This window comes from Phoxinus phoxinus (genome assembly GCF_949152265.1).
Source record: "Phoxinus phoxinus genome assembly, chromosome: 4".
NCBI classification, from domain to species: domain Eukaryota; kingdom Metazoa; phylum Chordata; class Actinopteri; order Cypriniformes; family Leuciscidae; genus Phoxinus; species Phoxinus phoxinus.
In genome coordinates, this window is record NC_136879.1 from 28,540,766 (window position 1) to 28,565,308 (window position 24,543).

A 24,543-nucleotide genomic window follows, 5' to 3' on the forward strand; every position below is an offset into this window, starting at 1 on the left:
ATTTAAAAAAGAAAAAAAAGATAAATTATTTATCTTTAAATTAATAAATTAAAAGATAGTATTAATAAATTAATAATTTTATTCTGTAAGGATTAATTTGATTGATTTAAAAAGTGGCAGTAAAGACTTTTACATTGTTCTTTTGAACTCTCTATTCATCAAAGAATCCTGAAAAAAATATGTATAATGGGTTCCACAAAAATATGAAGCAACTATTTTCAACATTGATCATAATAAGAAATGTTTCTTGAACAGCAAATCAGCATATTACAATGATTTCTTGATCATGTGACACTGAAGACTGGAGTAATGATGCTGAAACTTCTGATTTGCCATCATAGGAATAAACATTTTTAAATATATTAAAATAAATGAAAATTGTACTAATATTTCACAGTATTACAGTTTTTACTGTACATTTCATAAAATAAATTCAGCCTTGGTGAGCAGAAGACATTTTTTTTAAACTACAATAAATCGTATCGACCCCAAACTATTGAAATATGGAAGCTTATATATGCCTGAAAATGAAAAGGCAATTGTGTATTTTTCATAATTGCGACTGTATAGCTATCGTGCAATTACTTTATATGTCGATGTGAATAATTTTTGCTATATTTCACAACTGCAACTATTTCTCATACTTGTGTTTTTCTTTAATCTCGCAATGTGACTTTACCTTATACATAGAAATTATTATTGTTGGGGTGTGTGGGGGTGGGTGGGTTGTGAGTGCAAAAGTGCGACAATTAAAAAACGTAAATAAATAAATCTGTGTAGAGAGACATCAGTCACCTAAATAACATGGTTTCCCCTATTGTCAGTCATTCTTTTGAATTCATTAATTAATGTGGCTCAATTACGGGTAAAAACTGTACAAGCAATTCTGCCAGGACAATGCTATTGAAGCTCTACAAAAATAATATCATGTTGTCCACACTCTTTGCTTGTGGAAGTCCTCAGAAGCAAGGTGATATTTACAGCAGATGAGAAAAGATGAGAAGGTAGGTCCAGGTGAGAATAACAGCAGAGTTGGCTACACAAGATGTGAGAGGAACTGAGAAGATCTTCCACAAGGCAGAGAAAGGCTTGCGGTCCTCCATGCTAAAACCAGTTTTGTTTGATTTAAATGGAGACTTCGTATTCTCTCGTGTCCTGTGGACCAAACAAACAAACAAACACATTAAATATAATATAAACATTCATATATATATATATATATCTCATTTCATTTTGTGAGGGGTGGGAATATGTAAACCAAATGCTGGCTGCAAACACAACATGAAAGAGATGCTAAAGATGGAGACGCCCTACACCAGTGGTTCAAACCTTCTCAGCCTCGTCCATGTGATGCTATTCCCTTGATCAACTCTCCTTACAGGCTCTTTCTTTACAACAGAATCCTAGAGAGTACCTCTGGTGGCTGCTTTGAATCATAGGTCTCTGTACAAATCAAAAATACCATGCAACTTAAGCATGAAAAGGACTTAAAAATAATAACTAGTAATGGAAGTTGGAGGGAAAACTATTGGGCAATGTGTGATTTAGGAAGATGTTGTTTAACAAATGAACAACATAGTCGAATATCAAATGAGTATTAAAAAGCCTTTAGATGTTGGGGGGGGGGGGGGGCATGCAAAGTCAATAACGCATATGAAATAAAACCTTTAAAATGCTGAAATTAAATATCCAAAACACAATATTAATTGGCTCTACTTTTTATAAACACTGTGACTTGTCATTAGACAGTCAGGTCTCTCATCCCGTTTGCATCATCTTTACTTCCTGACACGCATAATGCGAGAACACGACTTCTTCAGGGCATCAGTGCAAGAGGAACTAGCACACACACACACACACACACACACACACACACACACACACACACACACACACACACACACACACACACACACACACACACACACACACACACACACACACACACACACACACACACACACACACACACACACACACACACACACACACACATACACACTCATCCGTCCAGCCACAGCACTTACATACAGTCAAACGCAGACGTGGCCCTGGGGGCCAGAAACTGTTATTGAGCGGTTTAGTATATGCAGGCAGTGCTGCTGGGACTGTGTTATGAGTGCTACAGCATACAGAGAGAGATCTGGAGGTACACTTGCACAGCATATACGAGCTGTGAATAACCTGCAGTCTGTAACACATGCTACACGCAGCAGGCTGGGGAAAGGTCCATATATCAGTGTAAAAGTATTGACAGTCAAATTCTCACCTCATTGTTCTTCAGGGATGCAGATGCAGAGAGAGAAGAGAAAGTGCAAATGTAAGTGATTGAGTAAGTTTATGTAGGTCAAAAAGCATCTGATTTATTCTGAATCTGAAGCATCTGCATGAAAGTGATAGTTCATGACACACCATCCCCCCCCCAAAAAAAACATGATTCTGTCATCATTTACTCACTTTCATGTCATTCTAAACCTGTGTGACTATCTTTTTTTCCCTTTCCAAGAAGCTTTTTTTCCCCATGCTTATATGGACTTCTGCATATTCAAACGGCCAAATCTCACTGGTTGTTGATTTTCACATAACTAAAAGTGGTGCAACACACACACAAAAAAACATCTGATCTGGCATCATATTGTGAAACCTGGTGCAACATGTCTTCACATACAAGCACTATGTTTGTATAGAAGGTTAAAAAGTTTGGGGTTGATAATATTTTACAATGATTTTAAAATGCCTCTAATGCTCACAAATGCACACATCGTGATATAACTAATGCTATAAATAGAAGCTGCTTGAAAAGGCACAATAATCCTGAAATTGCCTGATTTGATGACTGGATATAATTTTGTATGCATTTTTATTTATGCTCAGTTCTGAAGTATATCTTTGGCTATAGAAATTTACGGTGGCCCAGAAGTACAACTCAACGAAATTTAAAAAGCAAACATAAGTTTACAACACACAAAAATTAAGCCACAACACAACGAAATGAATCCACAACACAACGGAAATGAGCCACAACACAACGGAAAGTGTACAACACAACGGAAATAAGCCATAACACAACAAAATTAATCCACAAGTGTACAACACAATGGAAATAAGCCACAACACAACAGAAAAAATATAGAACACAATGGAAATGAGCCACAAGTACAACACAATGGAAAATGTACAACACAATGGAAATGAGCCACAACACAACGGAGAATTACTCTAGTGTGTGTGATCTTTATAAAAGTACTTACATTTACATTTATTCATTTAGCAGACGCTTTTATCCAAAGCGACTTACAAATGAAAACAATAGAAGCAGTTAAACTAACAGTAGGACAACAAAATGAATCAAAGAATCCTGAAAATCCTGAATTTTTACTTACAAAAAATTATACCCAGTCATCAAATTACTGGAAAAATCAGGCAGCTCTACAGTACACTAACTCTGCGCTTCTCCTGCATGAGTGGGTATGAGCTCCAGGGTGAGCCTGTTCTCCGATGACTTCCAAATGGAGTCATCCAGCCCCCGCTGTGCAGAGGTATAAAAAAAGTCTCTTGTTCACCAAGGCTGCCTTTATTTGATTATAAGTACAATATTGTAAATTATTATTATCATTTTAAATACCTATTTAATTTATTTAACAGTTAAAAAAAATATTCATGTGATTGCAAAGCTGAATTATCTTAATTGTCTTAATTGTCACATGATTTTTCAGAAATCATTCTAATATGCTGATTTGCTACTCAAGAAACACTTATTATTATCAATGTTGAAAACAGTAGTGCTGATTTATATTTTTGTGGAAACTGTGATAGATCTTTTTTTTCAGGATTCTTTGATGAATAAAGAGTCTTTACTAAACTAACTAAACTTAACTAAAAATCTTTTGTAACAAATGGCACTTTACTGTCACTTTTGGTCAATTTAATGTATTGTTGCTAAATAAAAGTATTAATTTCTTTAAAAAAAAAATTTGTTTGGTTTGTCACTTAAAGCTAGTAATTACAGAGTCATGTGGACTAGTTTTATGATGCCATTTGACCATATGATACTTTTAAGGTCACTTTTGGAGCACAATAAGCATCTGTCCCCATCCACTTGTGGCATTATGCAAAATGTCTCCCTTTTGTGCTCCACAGAAGAAAGAAGGTTTTGGAGCGACATGAAATGGAGTAAATGATGACAAAATTGTAATTTGTAGGTGAACTATCTCTTTGAGCTGAATGTGAATATTGAACAATGAGAGCAGGTGAAGCAGAGGGTGGCTGTGATATGCCAATAGACTCTGCAATAATGAGGTTAAACGTGTCACTTCCTCTTTGGTGTTCTGCCCCACTGATAATTTTGTAAATCTGTGTGATCGTTAATGATGAGATGATGAGGGCGTGGCTTTGTGCGCCACTTCATTTCAACTCCAGAATGCCACTTTACAGCTAATTAGATTACAGAAATGAACCCACAATATGGCAACGCAGATGGTGCTCAAAGTGCAGATGTGCACCTGTAAGACTGAACACATGAGTACCTCACAGTCTACATTGAGATATTACTACAAATGGATGCGATGGGTGGTAATACGCTTCTATTACAACCGATGAGGAGGTTGCCGATGGCAATGAATGTAGCCTTTTGGTGAGCACATGCTTTACTTACTGCAGTTTCGTAAATGGGGTTTTCAAATGCTGACTCTCCTCTGATGTGATCATATTGTGGTGATGTGGACATGGACAGCCGTAGAGACTTCCCCTGCACCCTGAAACAAACAAACATCAACAATTCATATGCCTTGCACTGGCCTGAACCAGAGGAGAGAGATTCGAACTGAACTATCATTGTCACAAACATTGTACAAATTTCATTGCATTATAAAATAACAAAATGTCCAAAAACCATGTGGAGGAGCTGCATGATTATTATGATCAAACAACGACACGATCTTATTCCTAAATTACAATGATTGGCCTATATCTATTAAACATTTGACAAGTAGGATCGTAGTGAAAAATTCAGATCTGCATTGCTGCTGTCGCTGAGCCCTCAAGGTAGCGCTCAAAATAGAGTAAATCACCCTTTGAAAGTAATGACTTCAAGTAAAGATTGCATCAACTACATTGTTACACCAGTAGGTGGCAACAAGTGACTTGTGACAAGTGAAAAAATGTGTTTGTCATTGAATTATTCATTCGAGAGATTCGTTCAAAAATGTTGATTCATCCAGTAATGAAACAAGTATTTGAAGTATTTGTGCGTGAGTCATTTAATCATTCATACATTTTAACGTTTAAATTTTTTTTTTTTATATTAATTTAACATTTTAAATAGACTGCAGCAATTAACATTTTGTCAGAACCTGTAAATTAGCGTTTTGTTTAGTTGTTTGTTCAGATATTGTGGGAGAATCGGAATCTCAGTTTGAAACAAAAAAATTGTGATTCTCAGTTTATCCAGAATTGTGCAGCTCAAGTTTTTTTTAAATTATACGCTTTTTATGCTCACCAAGGCTGCATTTATTTAATCAAATCTACTGTAAAAATGTTGAGATAATATTACTATTTAAAATAACGAAAAAGCATTTATTAGGAAAAGAAAAATATTATAAACATATTTAGTGTCACGATTGAATTGTCCTGAACCCAACTTTTGAATGGTAATGTATAAATGTTTAAGTGTATAATAAGTGTACAAAAAGTTGGACACTTACCTTGAAAAGTAGAAATATATCGACAAGATGATAATTATGATTACAGCCACTGGTATGAAAATGGAAACAGCCACACTGGCTCCCTCCATACTGAAATCTGCACTGGCCACTAGTAGGGGACAAAGTATAGAAAATACATAAAATAAGCCGAGATGGATTCCTGTGATTACAAATACATGTGCATTTCTAAGATCATGCAAAAGTTCTTACCATCCAGCCTGCGTTCATCGATGTACTCCTGTGTTACCGCTGGGAGAAAAGTGAGAGCTTTTAACAAAACGAGAAAATGTTGCATGTCATACCAATTATTCAAAACAAACACTCTCTTCCCTGAAGAGAAACAACATATCAATAAATAAACATCCACTGCAAACAGGAAAGAGACCTTGAATATTATAGTATGCAGATCACACACCATGAACATCGCAAAACACACGGACTACCTTTGCACAGCGGGGGTGGATGACTCCATTTGGAAGGGTGCCCGGGGACACATCGGAGAACAGGCTCACCCTGGAGCTCATGCCCACTCATGCAGGAGAAGCGCAGAGTTTCTCCAGCCTGATACGCACGCTTCTCGGAGCTCTGAATCGTATAAGCGGGAGTGCCGGGGTTCCTACACGGCTCATACGATTCAGCTACATAACACAAATACACACATTCACAGATGTGGATAAGTTAGTTCAATACTTCTACTTCTGTAAAAAAAGAAAGGCTCTTCTTTGGAGTTTATACTGTAAACTGTAAAGACTTCATTGCATATATACGGGATTATTTTCGAATAAAATCAGGTACTCACGAACGCATTTGGGCAGTTTCTCGCTCCATTTGGGGCCGGTGGAGTCCCGATGGTAGCAGGAGAGCAGGCTGTTTCCTGACAGTGAGTAGCCTTTGTTACAGATGTACTGGACAGTCGAGCCCACGATGAGACGCGGGCCTGACATCACCCTGCGACTGTGCTCCACTGTGCCTGGGTCTGGGCATGACAGGACTGGTAAAGAAAAGAGTTGAGACAGTCAGTTAAACAAGTCTCTACTGTGCATTTGATGTAGTAAAGCCCTAAGTATCTTATGCTCACCAAGGCTGCATTTATTTACAATAAAAAATACCGTAAAACAGTAATATTGTGAAATATTTGTACAATTTAAAATAACTGTTTTGTATTTTAATATATTTCAAAATCTTATTTATTTCTGTGATGGCAAAGCTGAATTTTCAGGATTCTTACAAAGTTCAGAACAGAATTTATTAGATTTTTTTTCTTCTTTTCTGAAAATTCTTTTACTGTCACATAAAAATAATAACTTAAAAATGGTTCTGACCCTAAACTTCTGAACAGTAGTCTACATGAAAAAATATTATTTTAATGGCTTTGCAATGTAAGCTTCATAATACAACATATAAATACATTAACATGGCACTATAAACATGCAATATTAAAGTTTACACAATATGTAACAGTATGTTAGCCATTCAAAGTTAGTCAACAAATTAGTTGATTTGTATTGTAGTTCTAACTTTCACCTGAGGGTGGCACCAATGACTTAAATAAAAAAAATGAGTTGAGCAAACAATGCTTTTGGATTATAATAAATGATTAATTTTTATTTAGTTATTCTTGCAGTTTCCACATCTTTTGCTGCTTTTTTTTTACATTACATTTATGCATTTAGCAGACACTTTTATCCAAAGTTATATAGCCTATGGTGCATTCAAAGTACATAGTATGATTTCTTTGTTCTTCACGTCTCAGTCATACATGTGGTTCCACATCCAATCAGAGTGCCAGGGGCCACCGCTCATCTCACCCAGACAGTGTGAGGCAAGAAGAGCATGTGACTTTGATCTCAGGGCAGTGTACGGACACACAGTGCTGTATAATAAAAAGATTACTTCGCTCCAGCCTGCCCAGCTGCAAACCCAATTCTCTCCCCAGCAGTAGAGGGGCAGGAAGAGGCAAGTAAAATTAATGATGTTTGCATGGCGGGTGAGAAGCTTTGAACCGGATAACGGTCCCCGCTGCTTTTGGCCTGCTGTTTTTGTGCGGGACAGCGGCCCCAGGGTCATAGGTGTGTCCTGTCTGCGGCTACTTCAAGCGACGAATGTCTGCGGCCGTCCTGGCAGCCTGCAGTATTACACACTCACACACAGTGAGTCTACACAATAGCCATGCGACAAGATTTCATTTCAATCACTGGAGCCGCCATGGTTACAACAGAGCTACCGTGCTCTGAAATTTGTTAAAACACTCGATGAGGTCTCAAAAGGGGGTGTAGAATGAAATAACAATTCAAATCACAGAAATCATGTTCACAAAGGTATCGTAAGGAGTGAGCACATAGAGGAAGATGCACCAAGACTGCGAAGTGAAATGGCGCCTGTTTCATCCGTAAAGTTGCCCTTGAAAGAAAAGTGAGTGATTACCCACAAAGCCCTCCTTCACTCCTCAGCTGTCCTTGAATGGGACCGAGTTGCAGAGGCGAACAGGCACTTGTGAAATTCCCCCCTCAAATGGAATTCAAAAGCTCATCTAGTTTTGGAGCACAGAATTGCTCTTGATCAATAGGCAGTGCGTGCTGGTTTGGAAATGGGGTGAAAATGGATTTTAGAGAGTGGTTATCATCATGAATGTGTGTGTGTGTGTGTGTGTGTTTTCACCTCTTTCACAGCTGGGCAAGTCTCCGCTCCAGGTCAGGTCCCATTGACACATGAGCATTTCGGTGCCCACCACCTCGAAGCCCGGGTAACACTGATAGGTCACTACCGTCCCGTGCACCAGGTCAGGGTGAGATGTGCTCTTCCAGCCGTTAGAGATCTCTGGAAGCTCTGGACAGGTGTCATTACGGGGAACCTCTGAAAAAGAAAAACATCATTTGATGCATCTGACAATTTCTGACTTTTGAAGAAATGTCTTAGTGTTTTTTTGTCTATACTGAAGTCAAGGGTCACCAAAATGAATTGTTCAGAATATTGACCAAACACAGATTCTTGAATTCCACAGAAGTAAATAAAGTCATACAGGTTTAGAATGAAACGAGGGTGAATAAATGAATGAGGACAGAAGTTTCATTTTGGTAGATTTGATTTTTGGAAGATCAAAATTTTCTGAAGTGGTCTAATCAATGCTCTTATATTTGCTAACATGCCAATGTTTGCAATGAAAAGTCAGAGATTATCATGTGATCTAAAATATTTCTCATCAAATTGTCCCAAATCAAATGCAATTGAGAGAATGTCTTAATTAATAATTTGTTACATTTATATAACGCTTTTCTCGGCACTCAAAGAGTTTTACGTATGGAAAGGGGGAATTCATCAACTGGACCTGGATGATGCGATGGCAGCCATATTGCACCAGAACGCCCATCACACACCAGTTTATTGGTGGAGAGGAGAGAGTGATGAAGCCAATCAGTATATACACACATATATGGGGATGATTAGGAGGCCATGATGTTGGACAGAGGCTAATGGGCAAATTTGGCCAATAATAACCACAGAGAGTCAGGACCTCGGTTTAACGTCTCATCCCAAAGGAAAGACTCTCCATTTAATCTGACTGCATTTAATATAAATCCATTTAATCTACTCTCCATCTAATCTCACTGCGTTCTAAGAGAGAAGACTGCGACATCTGTGAGATCTAATTTAATCTTTCAGGGATCACTCATCCAAAAATTAAAACTCTGTCATCATTCAGGCACCATTATGTAATTTCAAACTTTAGTCTTTAATGGAACATAAAAAAATAACTTTTTTCAATTTATTTATACAATGAACATGAATGGAGACAATTGTAATCGGTACCGTACCGATTTACTTTCATTATATGGACAAACACAGTTTTAAAAAATATCTTTATTTGAGTTTCACAGAATAAAGCAATTCAGGTTTGGATCAACATGAGGGTGATTTATTTATTTATTTATGACTGAACTATCCTTTTAATCAAAGGTCTCCGTTTCTTTCCATTCAGTCTCACACCTTTTTTTAAGAAACAACTGAGACATCAGTGAGTTCTCATTCGTGACTTTTCTTTCCTATGAAGTGAGACTCAATTAGTTTGATTAGCAGAGCCAGAGGGAGAGAGGGAGAAACAGAATGTTCAATAATGCTTGCAAACAATTTCTTTGTTTCTCACCATGTCCCTGAACAAACCACAGGTGTTGTGTCTAATGACTGATAAATCAAATGCTCGGAATCAGCTTGGCTGTGATTAAAATATGAATAGAGCAGCACAAGACAGCTGGCAGGCGTTTCGCTGATGTCCATTCTTAGAGTGGCAAAACTGTGGAGGGCACGGCACCCGGCAAATGCGGCTAATGAGTACGAACACGCACTGTAATTGTTAGCGCCTCTGCAAGGCCAAATCCTCTGCACCTGCAGGAGCTGCCGGAGGAATCTTCCCTATGTGCTGCGTGAAGGAAATGGAAAAACAGTCCATTTCAGTCCACTCCAAGAATCATCTGCATTCCTCCACCCTCAGAATAGAATTTATTATATGTTATCTGATGTCGCGCGGTAGTCGGCCACCGAGAGAAGCTGATAGAATGACCTTCACTTTATCCCCAGGAAAGGTGAGGACTAAACCAGCTGTGGCTCTAGCTCTATAACCTCTCTCTCCCTCTTTCGTCTCCTCACCACCTTTTCATCAAACTCAGATTGGCAATCCCTGCGGCATCTCAAATAAATCTCATAAGCAGATGACTAATGAGCTTCATCCGACTACATGTGAGATTAATGAGACTGACATACACCACCATTCAAAAGTCTGGGGTTTGTAAGCGTTTTTAATGTTTATGAAAGAAGTCTCTACTGCTTACCAAGGCTGAATTTATTTGATAAAAATGCAGTAAACTGTAAAATTGTGAAATATTATTACAATTTATAATAACTATTTTCATTTGAATATATTTTAAAATGTCATTTATTCCTGTGATGACAAAGCTGAATTTTTTAGCAGCCATCACTCCAGTCTTCAGTGTCACATGATGCTTGTCAATGTTGAAAACGTTTTTTCTTTGGTGAGTAGAAAGTTCAAAAGAACAGTATTTATTTGAAATAGAAAACTTTTGTTACAACAAAAAATATATATACCGTCACTTATGATAAATTTAATGTGTCCTTGCGGAAATCTTACTGACGCCAAACATTTGAATGTGTACTGAGCATGTTTGAAACTGAGAAACAGGCCATTACCAAAAAAGTGCACCACAAAGCCGTTGTTGTAGCCATAGATGTTGGTAGCAGGGTCCGACTGGAACTGGATGGTCACATCAGCCATGGAGGTGTAGAGTTTGAAGCGAGGACGGGAACCGCCGTACTGGCCCAATATCTTTGCAGTCAGGTCATCTCCGTCGTAGAAAGTCAGCAGGTCGTTCTTTCCCATGTGGAGACTGTGAACAGATAACACACAACGGGTCAGTCACAGACTAATCCTCTATCTCAGATGTTCAGCTCTCACCTCAATGCAATACCAGGGGCCCTGATAGATTTCTGACCTCCCTTCTCACTTCTCTTCCGCTAGTCCTTGTCCAACCTCAGCGCTTTTCTCTTGTCCTTGCTGCATATGAAATCTTTTCTGCTGTTTAATGTTTACCCACTGCTTTTGTTAAGCATTTTTTTTGGTCACAGTTTCGATAGTCATGCAATCACAAACCACATTCATTTCACTCTGACTATAAAGAGCAAATGATTCAGCAGAGGGGGAAACAACTCCTCCTATCTCATGTTTAGAAATAGCTGGAAAATCGTTTCCTGATTTTCAGGAGCCAGAGAGAGAACATTTGGCAGCTTCCCTGTGGCAAATTCAAGAGAAGCTCAATCACGGACATGCTTTGAATTTTGTTGCGGAATGAATATAGATTTTACAATTAGAATTAAAGAGTCTAATTCAAAGACATAGGTTTTGTTTGAACATTTTAGAGACATTTAAAAATTCGTATTACCATTTTAAATAGTAATTTATTAGGGTTTAGCTTATAAACACCCACGTGCTTGACAGTATCACTTTTCATTTAAATTACGGTAAGAAGAGAAAACTAAAAGAAATGAAAAAAAAAGTGTTTACATTTCACAAAAATAAATATAGTAATGCAAATCAAATTAAATACGTTAATTTTTACAACAGTAAACACAGGACAGAAACGTATAATATTTATATGACATTAAATATGTGCAGTGCACATATTTACCGAATACAAATACGCATACAGTTTAACACATCCTTGTATAATTTCTTTAAAAAGAAAATCCCACTAAACCCAAACTTTTGAATTGTATTGTATATTATATTGGAAGGAATTTTCCATAGTAATTGTAACTGGCATAGTAACTGGCCCTCCCGTTCATACTTCAGTTTTGGATTATATAAAATATAAAACCACGTTTTTTGTTTAACCAGAGGGGAATCCAAACCTGTTGCTGAATGCTGGGAGAATATATGACCTTCAGAACACTTTGTTATGCCTGAAAACCCTACACAAAGGTGACAAAAATCCCAGTCATATTTTATTATATTATATTACAGCACATATATGTCTATTTCTATGTGAACGTGAGTGATCTGTGACTGTGGGCGACGTCCACCAGAACTAGACAGTTTGGCCGGTCACTGGTGGAGGGGGTGTGATTCAGTCGGGCAGGGAGGTGGCATACACACTCTATCTTGTCACTAATTAATCACAAGTGGGCAGTAATGGAAGTCATTACTGAGGAGAGGGGAATAATTAATCATCTCCGTTCTGCTGCTGCACGAGGCAGAATGGTAACATTCAAGCAAAATGAAGACAGGATGTTTAAATTATGGCTTACACACGTGCACACACTCATTCACTTACTGTTACATACAGATGTATATTATTCAACTGTCAACAGCCCTCTAATACTGTATGCGGGAAAATCTCTGTATCTATTTCCACTGGGAGACACATTTAAGCCAGAAGAGTCCCTGACCCGCTCTGAGGACCGTAGAGAGTGAAACTGTGTCAGCCCTTATTGGATTTGTTGTGATGAAGTTAAACAAGCCTTTGCGTAGCCGCACACCGTATCTGCCGAGAAAATCAATCATGCTTTCCATTTGCTGGCAGTAATTTCATTTTGTTTAATCACAAAAACAGGCTCAGCTTGACTTGGCCGACAACACAGCCGCCATCAGAATGCATTAAATTCTCATATGGGGCTCGCAGACACATCGTCCTCTGCTCAGCACATTGAAAGGGAAGTGACAAATACTGCCTTTAAAAAAAAGAAAAAAGAAATGTCAATAAAGACATACTCTGTAAAATACATTTCTGCTGGTGAAAGCCATGAAGATGCATTTAATTCTGTGTTTTTTTTTTGGAGAGATTAATGGGAGTATTTTGTAGAAGGATTTTGCGTCTGGTGTTTCTTTGAAAAACTAATACATAATGATCCATCATATGTCGAGCAAAACCGAGCCTATCTGTAATTTACATGGATTACGGGCCACAACTGTTTGCATGCGTCAGAGTGAACGAATTCTTCAGCGGCATCCAGAAGCCTGTCTTTCCTCCTCTGCCCCATGTCTGTTTAGTGAAGAATCATATACCTGAATGATTGCCCTGCTGGAAAAACACCATTTCCAATCAAATCCCCTGTGCCGAGGGCTGGGCACGATGGGCCTGTGCTCGACATACCAATAACAGCTTTGCTCCCAGGGCACAGCAAGCCCCTTCATGTCTTTGAAACCTACAGTTATTTAAAGTAAAAATGCAGGATGAACTAAATGAAAAAAAAGTTAAACAGGTATACAACATAGTTACTAATTCAAATGGTATTAAAAAATATTAAAATGTAAAAACTATAATCAAAATAATACTATATACACACTCACCGGCCACATAGGCACACCTGTTCAACTGCTCATTAACAAATATCTAATCAGCCAATCAAATGGCAGCAAAATTTACGCATGTAGACATGGTCAAGATGATCTGCTAAAGTTCAAACTGAGCAAGAATGGGGAAGAAAGCGTATTTAAGTGACTTTGAACGTGGTGTAGATGGTCAGAGTATTTTCGAAACTACTGATCTACTGAGATTTTTCACGTACAACCATCTCTAGGGTTTACAGAGAATAGTTTGAAAAAGATTCAGTGAGAGGCAGTTCTGCGGGAGAAAATTTCTTGTTGATGCCAGAGGACAGAGGAGAATGTCCAGACTGCTTTGAGGCAACAGTATCTCAAATAAGCACTCGTTACCACCGAGGTCTGCAGAAGAGCATCTGTGAACACACAACACGTCAAACCTTGAAGCAGATGAGCTACAGCAGCAGAAGACACACCAGTGCCACTCCTGTCAGCTAAGAACAGGAAAATGAGGCTACAATTCACACAGGCTCCGAAAAATTGGATGACAGAAAATTGGAAAAACGTTGCCTGGTCTGATGAGTCTCGATTTCTGCTGCAACATTCAGATGGTAGGGTCAGAATTTGGCGTAAACAACATGAAAGCATTGATCCATCTTGAATTGTTATCAATGCTTCAGGCTGGTGGTGGTTGTGTAATGGTGTGAGGGATTTTTTCTTGGCACACTTTGGGCCTCTTAGTACCAATTGAGAATTGTTTAAATGCCACAGCCTACCTGAGTATTGTTGCTGACCATGTCCATACATTTATGACCACAGTGTACCATCTTCTGATGGCTACTTCCACAAAGCTCGAATCATCTCAAACTGATTTCTTGAGGATGACAATGAGTTCACTAAACTCAAATGGTCTCCACCGTCACCAGATCTCAATGGAGCACCTTTGGGATGTGGTGAAATGGGAGAGTTTGTGGATCAATGTTTGATCAATTTAATGCATCTTGGTTGAATAAGACTATTAGTTTCTTATATATGTATATATATATACGCACGCACACACACAACTGCATATATTACAGTGTGTTGGAGTCATTGTACATGGAGTAAAACCCACTATGGAGCCACAAGAGATCCTGGGTTGGCCTTTAGTCCACAGCGATTTGTTTAAAATGGACTCAGGACTGAGGCAGCAAATTAACACAGGACTTTCCAGAGATGAAGGTGGATAAGCCCGAGTTACTTCTGCATGAATAGTCATACAATGTTGACTTTTGGAAAAGCCAGTCAAATATAAGAGACTAAAACTTCATTTGGATTGTCAACATTTCCAGAGAGACTTAGAGGATGATGCTTTCTCAAATAAAGGAGAGAAATTAGTTCCTCTGTTTTTGCAGAGTTCTTCTTTAATTAGAAAGTTAAATATTGGTCTGGGTTCTGGCTCGGTGCCTGGGGGATGAGACAGCCTTGATTTATTACCAGCCTGCTAAAGGCTGTGACTCTCTGAGGTGCACACAACCACCATACAGTTCTCTGCAGCCAAGCCAACTATAAACCCAATGCCAAAAATGCAGGGGAAAATGAGAGAAACAATAATAAATAAATAAAATCAACAGCTCGTGGTCAATTAGGACTATACCCTATAAAAATGGATTAAAAAACTGATGCAAAACATGAAAAGGGTGCTGAATATAAGATGGTCAAAATTAGTCCAGAAACAAAAAGACATCAACATTTTTTTTATCTAAAGTCACTTGCATTCAAGGTACACATCCATTTGATCAGCTCTTGCTTTCCCTGGGAATCAAACTCATGAACTTGGCATTGCTGGTGCCGTGACACGGATAAAAACAGAAAGGAAGTACTTTAAGCTTTAATTTCTCCCATGGATTTCTCCCAATTTACCTATGGGCCATAATTTACAGCATTTTTTTCACATTGTTTTTTCTAATAATTACTGGGAAAATTAACTATTAGCACAATTTGATACATTTACATATCAATATGTTTAAGAACAACTACATGGTGATCAGCAGCTCTTTGTAGTCACTGAATCATTAACTCAACATATTGGTTCAAACACAATGATACATTCAAGATCAAAACATTTTTGCTCTGTCTTGCTGCTGTGTTTGGAACTTTTCTTATTGTCTAGTAAAAACTGACTAAGTAACTGACAATATTGTATCTTTTATGTTAGGGCTCAATAAAGAAGAGGCTTATTCGTCAAAAATTCCACTCAGTCCGTGAGGGACAGATTGTTAACGGTGGGTAATTACAGTATATCGGACAGGAAATCCAAATGGTCGCCTATAATTCATCAACCTCAAATATGGCTTATCATTTAAAACATGTAAGTAGTAGGAACTTTACAAAGCTGCTCGCTCTAATGTTAACGTATAAATGTGCACTACTACTAGGCACACATCAAAGTGTTTGTGTGTGGAAGCTAGAGTATAGCACGCTTACTGCATGACATGGAGGCGCGATCACTTGCATTTTTTTCCTAATAACAGCGGAAACAACTTAAAATACTCCATCATTTATGGTCATACATATAAGAGTAATACATCATTCGAAAGGGTCTAATTTGATTCGTGTAATCTCACAATAACCACAAAATGTTGTGCTTTTGTAAAATAAAGAATAACAAACAGGATGTGCTTTCTGCCGTCTTCATCTCCGCGAACTTGAGCGCGTCTCAAAAATGTACTGGCCTAAAATGTATGTATAGATTACTTGCCTCACAGACAAGTTGAAAACTCTACTTTTAAATGAACCAATTTGAATAAAAGCAAATACTCTCTGATTATGTAATCTGAATGAAAGGTGCATTCTCTTTAAAGTCGCACTATACTGTTGAGATGGAGAGTCAGCATCGTCAACTTCATCTTTGCAGCCGACACTGACTCAGAAAACACTAGTTTATTAAAAACAATTAAAAAGTCTTATTTTTTTCCGACGCATTTATAATCATTATATTTGCCAGTGCTTTGCAGCAAGCTTTATGCGTGCGCTTGAGTGCTGAATAGGCTATATTCCTCCATGCACCCAGTGTATATTTGAGCAGCCCAATTAAATTAATATAAACGTGTGATTAATCGACTAATTTCTTAAATGAACGACTATTAATCTTTAGTTGGGGCCAGCCCTATTTTATAATATACACAAAGTACATATAGTCATGAACATCCTACATGGCCAAATCATGTCGATCTTGCACAGCTGTGCACTACAACTCCAGTAGAGGGCTGTAGCACTCATGGGAATCCCGGAATTTGACTGGCTCTGATATATTCAGCATTCCATGCTGTGCGGCAAGGTCTATGAAAGACTGTGTGCAGGTGTTCCAGCTGTCACCTGTGCACCTCTCTCCCCCCTTCCTCCGATTCACGGCCCGGCACATACAGCATGAGAAACCCTCCCTACTAAATGAATTCATCAGCCTTCATTACGCCCCACGTTCTCAGGTAATTGGGAGTGCGCGGTACATTGATGAATGATTACAGAGGAGTGGGTGCATATTCATTATTGGGCTAAAATGTTCTTATGGCCCCATTATGAGCCTCCAGCAGTGGCCCGGGCCCTGCTATTACAGTACCCATGATTCAAGTTCAACTAAAAGGCTCTGCAGGACACCTATGCGGCAATAAGGACCTGTGTCGAGCCAATGATCACTTGTAAGAAGATGCATGCTAGAATATAAGTGCAGAATTGGGTGAAATAGGGAAACTGGAAAAGTAGATTTGTTAGTCTCTCCGTCTCTCTGAGCTGAACAGCTGTGGCTGGCTCCCTCCTTACTCATTTTCCCTCGCTATATGTCTAACTTGATGTGCCTGGCTGATAATGTCCCATATGTCCTTTGACAAATTTGGTCATTTGAAAATTATAAGGATGGGGGATGCGTAGGCTTCGCAATGGATCAGAATGACTCCAGACACACCTACACCAATCCAACAATGTTTCTCTGCTGCTCAATCAATGGTCATGTTTACACCAGGTATTAAGATTCTCAGGAGAATTAGGAAATCACAAGATAAAGTGCAAAATTCAGGGGGGGAAAAAGCATGAACATTTTTATTTAAATTACATTTGGCCATTATTAGGGACGTTGTTTTATTCTCTGAAGCTAGGCTGTTCACATTATATTCATACTAATTATGAGCCCCTCACATATTTGAAAGCCCTCTCATTTAGGCCTAAATTATGGCTTTCAAATATAATGATACACATTTTATCCACAGAAACAGACAAAAAAAGCTATATATACGTGTGTGTGTGTGTGTGTGTGTGTGTGTGTGTGTGTGTGTGTGTGTGTGTGAGTGAAATTGAAATTAATTGCAGAAAAATATACAATATATTAACTGCTTCTCAAATTAAGTTTTGTATGATGAACTTCAGACGCAAATGCTTCACATGATCCATGTCATGTTGGTCCATGTTGATATCAGAAATACTGAAGAAATTCTCTGCATGTAAATGAATCCCCATTTATACCTGTATTTAGAGTTGGCTTATCTTGTTTCAAACCAAAACAGATGTTATAATTGGAGCAAATATCTACACTCCAGTATAACTGTCTGAAGACATCTGGACCACATGTAGAAGCACTTGGCCTCATCCTCACCAGCAGGAAAAACTAAAACTTCTCAACAAAAATCAAACAAAAAGCCATCTCCCTTCATTACCTCCACCACAAAATAAATGGAAAATTAATTATGTTGACTGCATCTCCAACAAAACATCCAGAATGTCTTTTATTACACAGTCCCACAATGTAGCACTGCAGTCGGGATACTTGCAATAAACGAGAGAGAGAGAGAGAGAGAGAGAGAGAGAGAGAGAGAGAGAAACATGACAAATGCGAAAGAAACCATATGCAAATGAGTGAATCTTAATTAAGGCAGCCAAATTATTGAATGCATGAATAATCTATCTGGGTCTGACACAGCAGGGCCTCATGTTCCGCACCTCACCTGACGGCACAATCACACTCAACACTTGTTTCCCTGCTCACATAATTGATTTCACATTCATAAAACCATCCAATAAAATAATTGTTGTTCTGTTGAGTTTGTTATTAACCTTTGTGCAATGTGCATCCCACTTCTGCATCCTCTTTATGCACAACATGCCCCATCATCTGCCCTCTTTTTTCAACTTCCTATTTGCCATTCACTTTCAGTGAAGACTCAAAACTGTTCCAAAAGCAAGCTGGCTTCTGCCTACAGGCATGACTGATATGAAACCTGATAAGTCATGCCTTTTGAAGCACATCAGCAGCACACATAGTTTGACTAGACTTACTGTTAGCATGTTGCTTTGCTAACAGTGCACAACTCTTAATATACAACATTATATTTTATACACTATGTTAAAACGTTTGGGGGCAATCAGATATTTTTTGAAAGACATTAACACGTTTAATCAGAAGGCATACAAATTGATCAAAAACTACAGTAAAGACATTTATAATGGTACAAAAGATTTGTTTTTTAAATAAATGCTGTTCAATTGTACTTAACCCTTTCCCCGCTATTAACCGAATTTTCTGGCTTTTGGTGTTTTCACTGTTATACGGTAAGAGGCCCTATTACGCTAACTTCTGAAAGAGTAGAGAATCTCCTAATCAAAACAGATTAAAAAGGAGCAGAAACAAATGATAAAAGCATTACTTATGCACATTGTAGTCTTTTTTAGTTTGTTCTAGCTTTTTTTCAAAAATGTTGCTTTGTTTGGTGAAACTTATCCACATTCAAGTGTTGATAAAAAAACAATGCATGAAGCCAGAATAAAACAGGTTTTTTGTTTTAAAGCAGAAGCTTTGTTCTTTCTTTTGATATATTGCATGTTCAGATATTCATGCAACAAAATATTCTGGGGGCCACAAAATGTTTGTGAAAATTATCAAAAGGTTGGTGGAGGCTAGCAACTTTCTAAAAAAAAAAAAAATTCTGGTGGGGAAAGAGTTAATATTCATCAAAGAAATGTGAGGGGGAAAAATAACGCAGTTCCCACAAAAATATTAAGCAACAACTCTTTTCAACATTGATAATGATAATAAATGTTTCTTGAGCAGCAAATCTGAATGATTTCTGAAGGATCGTGTGACTGGAGACTGGAATGTTTGACTGGCATTTATTTGAATGACAACATTTTTACTTACGATATAGTACAGCCATCATAGGTCAATTTTTGAGTTGGTTGCAAAGCGTTCTTGAAATGCATTCTGCAAAATACAAACTGTACATGTGATGCCACCTTAGAATTTAGTTCAAATGAGGTGTCTTAAGAGGCAAAATAATAAGTTACCTTTTGGCACAGCTTTCGCATTGATGATCGCCTTTAAATGCTGCCTCTATAGGTAGCTCACTAGGTTTTGGAACAGAACATACTGAGTATTTTCCCCTGTGCGAGGACGGCGTGTTGATCTAGCTTGCATCTCCAAGCAGTTTGAGTCCTTTTCCCCAAAAGGAACTGCAGAGAAAATAACTCTCTCTTTCGCTTGCCATCTTTCGATCTCTCTGCCAGCACAGTTTAGCAGGGAGCGTGAACAGAGTAAACCTGATGTGATGTTAACCGCAATTTACAGATATACTCAACCTCTCCCATGACCCCTCAATTAAATTAATCATAAAGCTACACGACAGCTATCTTGTCTTTGAGAACTTGGCTGACAGTAGAAGACACCAAGGAAGCGGCGTGCCACACAGATCGCAGTAATTACTGATGCAACGAAGAGAAATTCAAATAGTTTTTGGGTTCATTCTGAAAGAGTTTAAAATATATTTTGAAAAAAGCTGTGGTGTTGTGTCAGTGCTTTAAAGATGTATGCTCTGGGAGATCTTCAGAAAAACCAATCAAGGTTTTCGAGTTCTAGGTCGTCGCAGTTGAACAGAAATCTCACAAAATGCCCAGAGCAATATGACGGGTGTTTCATTTGGACGGTGAGAGCAGAATGAAGCCCGACCGGTCAGTGGGGAGCAGATGACGCAAAGCACCAGAATTTGTAACTGTGGTGCAATCTCAGCCACATCAAGGACAAACCCAGCAGAAAGACGGCCCCGTGGTGATACATGTTTGAGTCTGTAGGCATCTAGAGTTCGAGACTGATAGGTGCGCCGGGAGTGTGCAGAAAGGTCTTCATGAACCCACAGTGGATTTGATCCACACTTATCTCAGTGTGAGTAAAGGATGCAGAATCAGTTGAATTAAAGCAGCCGCGTATGCTTTTACGAATATATATAACCTTTATGCAAGCGTGTAATACAGCTCTTTGTGAATGTAAAAAGTCTGACAAGTTTTAAAGATCAAAGTGCACAACAAATACATTTATTGTATCCTAAAAGAAAGAATTCATTATGCACTTCTGCAACAAGTCGTTAGCCATTCAACTCTCTCTTCCTGATACACACCTACAAAACAGTGCAACAAATTTGCATAATGCCAGCCTATGGTCTTCACTGACTGCCCATGAACGACGTCTACTCTGACCCACCCTCAAACACTGTAGTTGTAGCTGAGACTGGTTTGTGTTGTTCATGTCAAGAATGTGCCTTTTTCAGCAATGCGAATCCACTTTGCATGCACTTCAAAAAGGTGAGTCTCAGCACTGGAATTGATATGGTAAAAACAACGCCATTGTTCGTATACAAGAGTTTCATTTCCGACAGACCGATCACAACAGACTGGGCCGTCTGACCAATCAGAGCAAAGGAGGCTTGCAGAAAGGAGGGGTTTAGAGAGACTTCAAATCATCGTTTTCAGAATCTTTGAGAAATGAGGTGATACGCAATGTATATTGAAAATGAAAGTGTTTTTTGACCTTTGATGCATGTAAACCTACTGTAGGAGACAAAAAAATAGGAACCTTTAAAATAGCATAATAGGGGCACTTTAACTGGAGATCATACATTAAAAAACTGGGCCATGTCCACCGAAAAACTCTGGAGAGGCCAAATGCAGAGATTTTGAGAGAATATAAATGTATTTGGGTCAACATATATGCACATATGTGTATCTAACTAAAGATTAAAAAATCCATATTTCAAGATCGATGCATTTGCATTTTTAATTGATGCGTCAAGAAAAATTAGTGAACTTTTATGCAATTTATGAGAAATTTCCCCATGTTTATATGATAAAGATGTTCAGTATAGAGGAAAATAATTAAAAAACTTGGCAGGCAGATACATATCTCTTTCAAAACTGTGAGGACTGTGTATGGTGTTCATGTATGATTTTTGTTGTATAGTATATGTCATTCACTTGGACGTACACTTGGATGTCTAGCATGATCCTCTTGTCTTCTTCAACATGGATGCCCCAGATGCAGTCCTGACCCTTATCATAGGCCTCAGGCCAGTTTGGAGATAACACCACCCCAGTTGAATCTGTGATCTCTCCACTGCAAACAGCTGCAATGCAACCAAGAGAGAGAGGAAACAGGTCAGAGAGAAACGCAAACACACACAAAAGTACAGAAAATGCAAAAGTACCCAACTCGTTATTTAATCTGTATTAAATCTTATTTATTGCACAATGTAAGAAATATCAGAATAAATACATAAAATGAATGTTGTCAGTGTTATTTTAGTATTATATAAACTGTAGAATTCAGGCAACATGCCTTTTCATCTAATATTTATATTTTATTTTATTTCATCTCAATTTTAAGGAATGAAAATTAATGTAATATTTTTTAGTTAATAACAACACTGATGTTATACAAAATCACTATATATTGAAAAGTTATGGCATTTTGAATCCCAAATTTTGACTCCCAGCTCTCGACCAGAGCTCAAGCTCTGGATTAATCCGACTAGGGTCTAAATGGAAAATTCTGGCCAGATTAACAAACGACTCATTGCTTCCTGTTTTCATTTCCCCCCTATTCACATCACTACACTGGCTTAGCTGGATGTAAGCACATTTTCAAATGGAAAAGCTGTTGTCTTGACCCTCTGCTAGAGCCAGTACGATTAAATCCTTTCAATCCAAACTCTATTGTGAGGCTCAAGAAATGTACTTGAGCAACCGGTCAGATAAGATAGCCGTGTGTGTGTATGTGTGTGTGTGTGTGTGTGGGTGGGGGTGGAATCGGGGCATTATGAGTGAGGCATTCTCTCACATTCTTCGGCTCTATGCACCTGGTTCTAGCATCCATGGCTTAATGCTTTTAGTGCTGCTTTAGGCGCGTGACTGTGGCTAAGAGTGTCTGAAACCCATCCAGGTGACACAGGATGTAGTGGATTACATAGAAAAGGCACTAAAAGGATGTGAGGCGCTTGTACTGTACTTACACATGCTGCCTGTAGAGCTCTTCAGCAGCTAACTAATGCAGATTATACACAGAAACGCATAAATGTAAAGCCTACACTACACCCTCACGTGTGAACGTAGACTAGAGCACAGAATCATGTGTGCCTGACAGCTTTATTTACTTGCACATGTGTTGTTTTAGCACCAGATTCATGAAGCAAATTATTCAGTTTAGGTAAACACTTTTGAATAAATGGCTAGTTATAATGCTCTTTACATTGATTAGATCAGCTTTTGATGAATAATACATTAAATAAAGAAAATCACTCAATAAATATTCAAATAATAATTAAAATAATAATAATGATGATAATCCATCTATGCAATCTCCAATCAGCTTTATCCTCTGGAGCCTATCCCAGCATCTCTGGCCATAGGTGGGGGACACCCTGGACAGATGGCCAGTTATTAATAATAATAATAACTGGTATTAATAATATTATAAGGTTAAATTTGAACTTTTTAGATTAAAATTAAAATCCAAACTGATGCATAGAACCAAGCCCCGCCCTATATCATTTTTTATTTTCTGATAATCCGTTACACTTGGATGTACGTCACAAAGTGGATGAAAAGATCTGTCGCCACTTCAATTTCATCACAAATTAAATAAAGTGTGGTGCTATATGCTAGTGCATTTAATGCCTGAATGAACAAGTTTGGAGGTGCTTTGTGATGTTTTATGTAACAAAGTTCGGGAGGAGCATGTTCAGGTAATCATCCAATCAGCACAAGAAGGAGCCAGTATAAATAAAGCCTTTCCTTACCTCCTGTCTCATGACTAATTTCTCAGCATCCCACCTCCACCCCTTCACCCCACATTCGGCTGGGCCCGCTCATAGATACCTATGATCTCTAAAGTTATGGGGGGAGTACTCTGGGGTCGGGCCGAATTCTGAGCTCAGAGCCCTCCCCCCGGACAGCAAGCCAAATACGCATTATAATATTACATCAGATTTCATTAACATGCAAACTCGTGAATTTTTATTGAATAGTGAATTTGTTATTTTTTTTATAGCATTCATATATATCAGTATAATTTATAGCATTAATTTGAATTGAGGTAGAAAACAGGATGCAGAATGGCAATTTGAAGGAAGTAGAACTCAAAACAAAGACAAAGCCTTGTTTGAAAGTTAAAAAAAAAAGTTTTAAAAGCATTGAAAGTTTATAGGCCTAACGGACAGATTCCAATTCACTCTCATAACTTCTGAATTTGATCCAACCCTGGTACATAATGCATATGCAAACATTCCCACACACACCTCTGCAGGCGGGTTCAGTCTCATTCCATTGAGGGTTGCTGGGATCCATGCACTCGATGATAACGGAGCCCTGCTCCAGGGTGTAGCCGGGGTCGCAGGTGAACTCCACAACCGTGCCCACAGCGTAGGTGCTGTCAGTGCTGGTGAAGTTGCCGTACTTGACGAATGGCTCGTAGCAGTGTCCCGCTGCAAAAGCTGAGAGGACACACCATAAATCACCTGCTCCAAGACGCACATCACAGTCCAAACACTATCACCAAGCATCTGATTTCAGAAGAGCCTAAAACACACAGACAACCAGTCCGCTCGGCTCAGCCTTTCACATGATAATGTCATTGGAAAGGCAGAGGACAGCGTGGAATCTGAATTTAAAAGCATTTTTAGATGGCAGTCTAAAAGAATTTGTCTGTTGAATTTGGCAAAGCAATAT

At 38.3% G+C, this 24,543-nt stretch overlaps 1 protein-coding gene across 8 annotated transcripts in view; it reads right to left on the bottom strand.

Moving 5' to 3' along the window:
- Window positions 1–349: 349 nt before the first annotated feature.
- sez6b (seizure related 6 homolog b) overlaps window positions 350–24,543 on the bottom strand; it is a 213,469-nt gene continuing 189,275 nt past the window's right edge. For 6 of the 8 annotated variants that reach the window (XM_079608882.1, XM_079608884.1, XM_079608883.1 and 3 more), the window contains 10 exons: window positions 24,114–24,308; window positions 21,806–21,944; window positions 10,902–11,098; window positions 8,361–8,555; window positions 6,502–6,693; window positions 6,146–6,340; window positions 5,913–5,969; window positions 5,703–5,811; window positions 4,655–4,754; window positions 350–1,155 (listed from right to left, as the gene is read on the bottom strand). In XM_079608882.1, coding sequence (XP_079465008.1) covers window positions 1,126–1,155; window positions 4,655–4,754; window positions 5,703–5,811; window positions 5,913–5,969; window positions 6,146–6,340; window positions 6,502–6,693; window positions 8,361–8,555; window positions 10,902–11,098; window positions 21,806–21,944; window positions 24,114–24,308 — 1,409 coding nt within the window. In that variant the 3' untranslated portion in view covers window positions 350–1,125. Of the gene's footprint in view, window positions 1,156–1,861; window positions 2,279–4,654; window positions 4,755–5,702; window positions 5,812–5,912; window positions 5,970–6,145; window positions 6,341–6,501; window positions 6,694–8,360; window positions 8,556–10,901; window positions 11,099–21,805; window positions 21,945–24,113; window positions 24,309–24,543 lie in introns of those variants that run through there. The other 2 variants (XM_079608880.1, XM_079608879.1) reach the window with 2 other exon arrangements.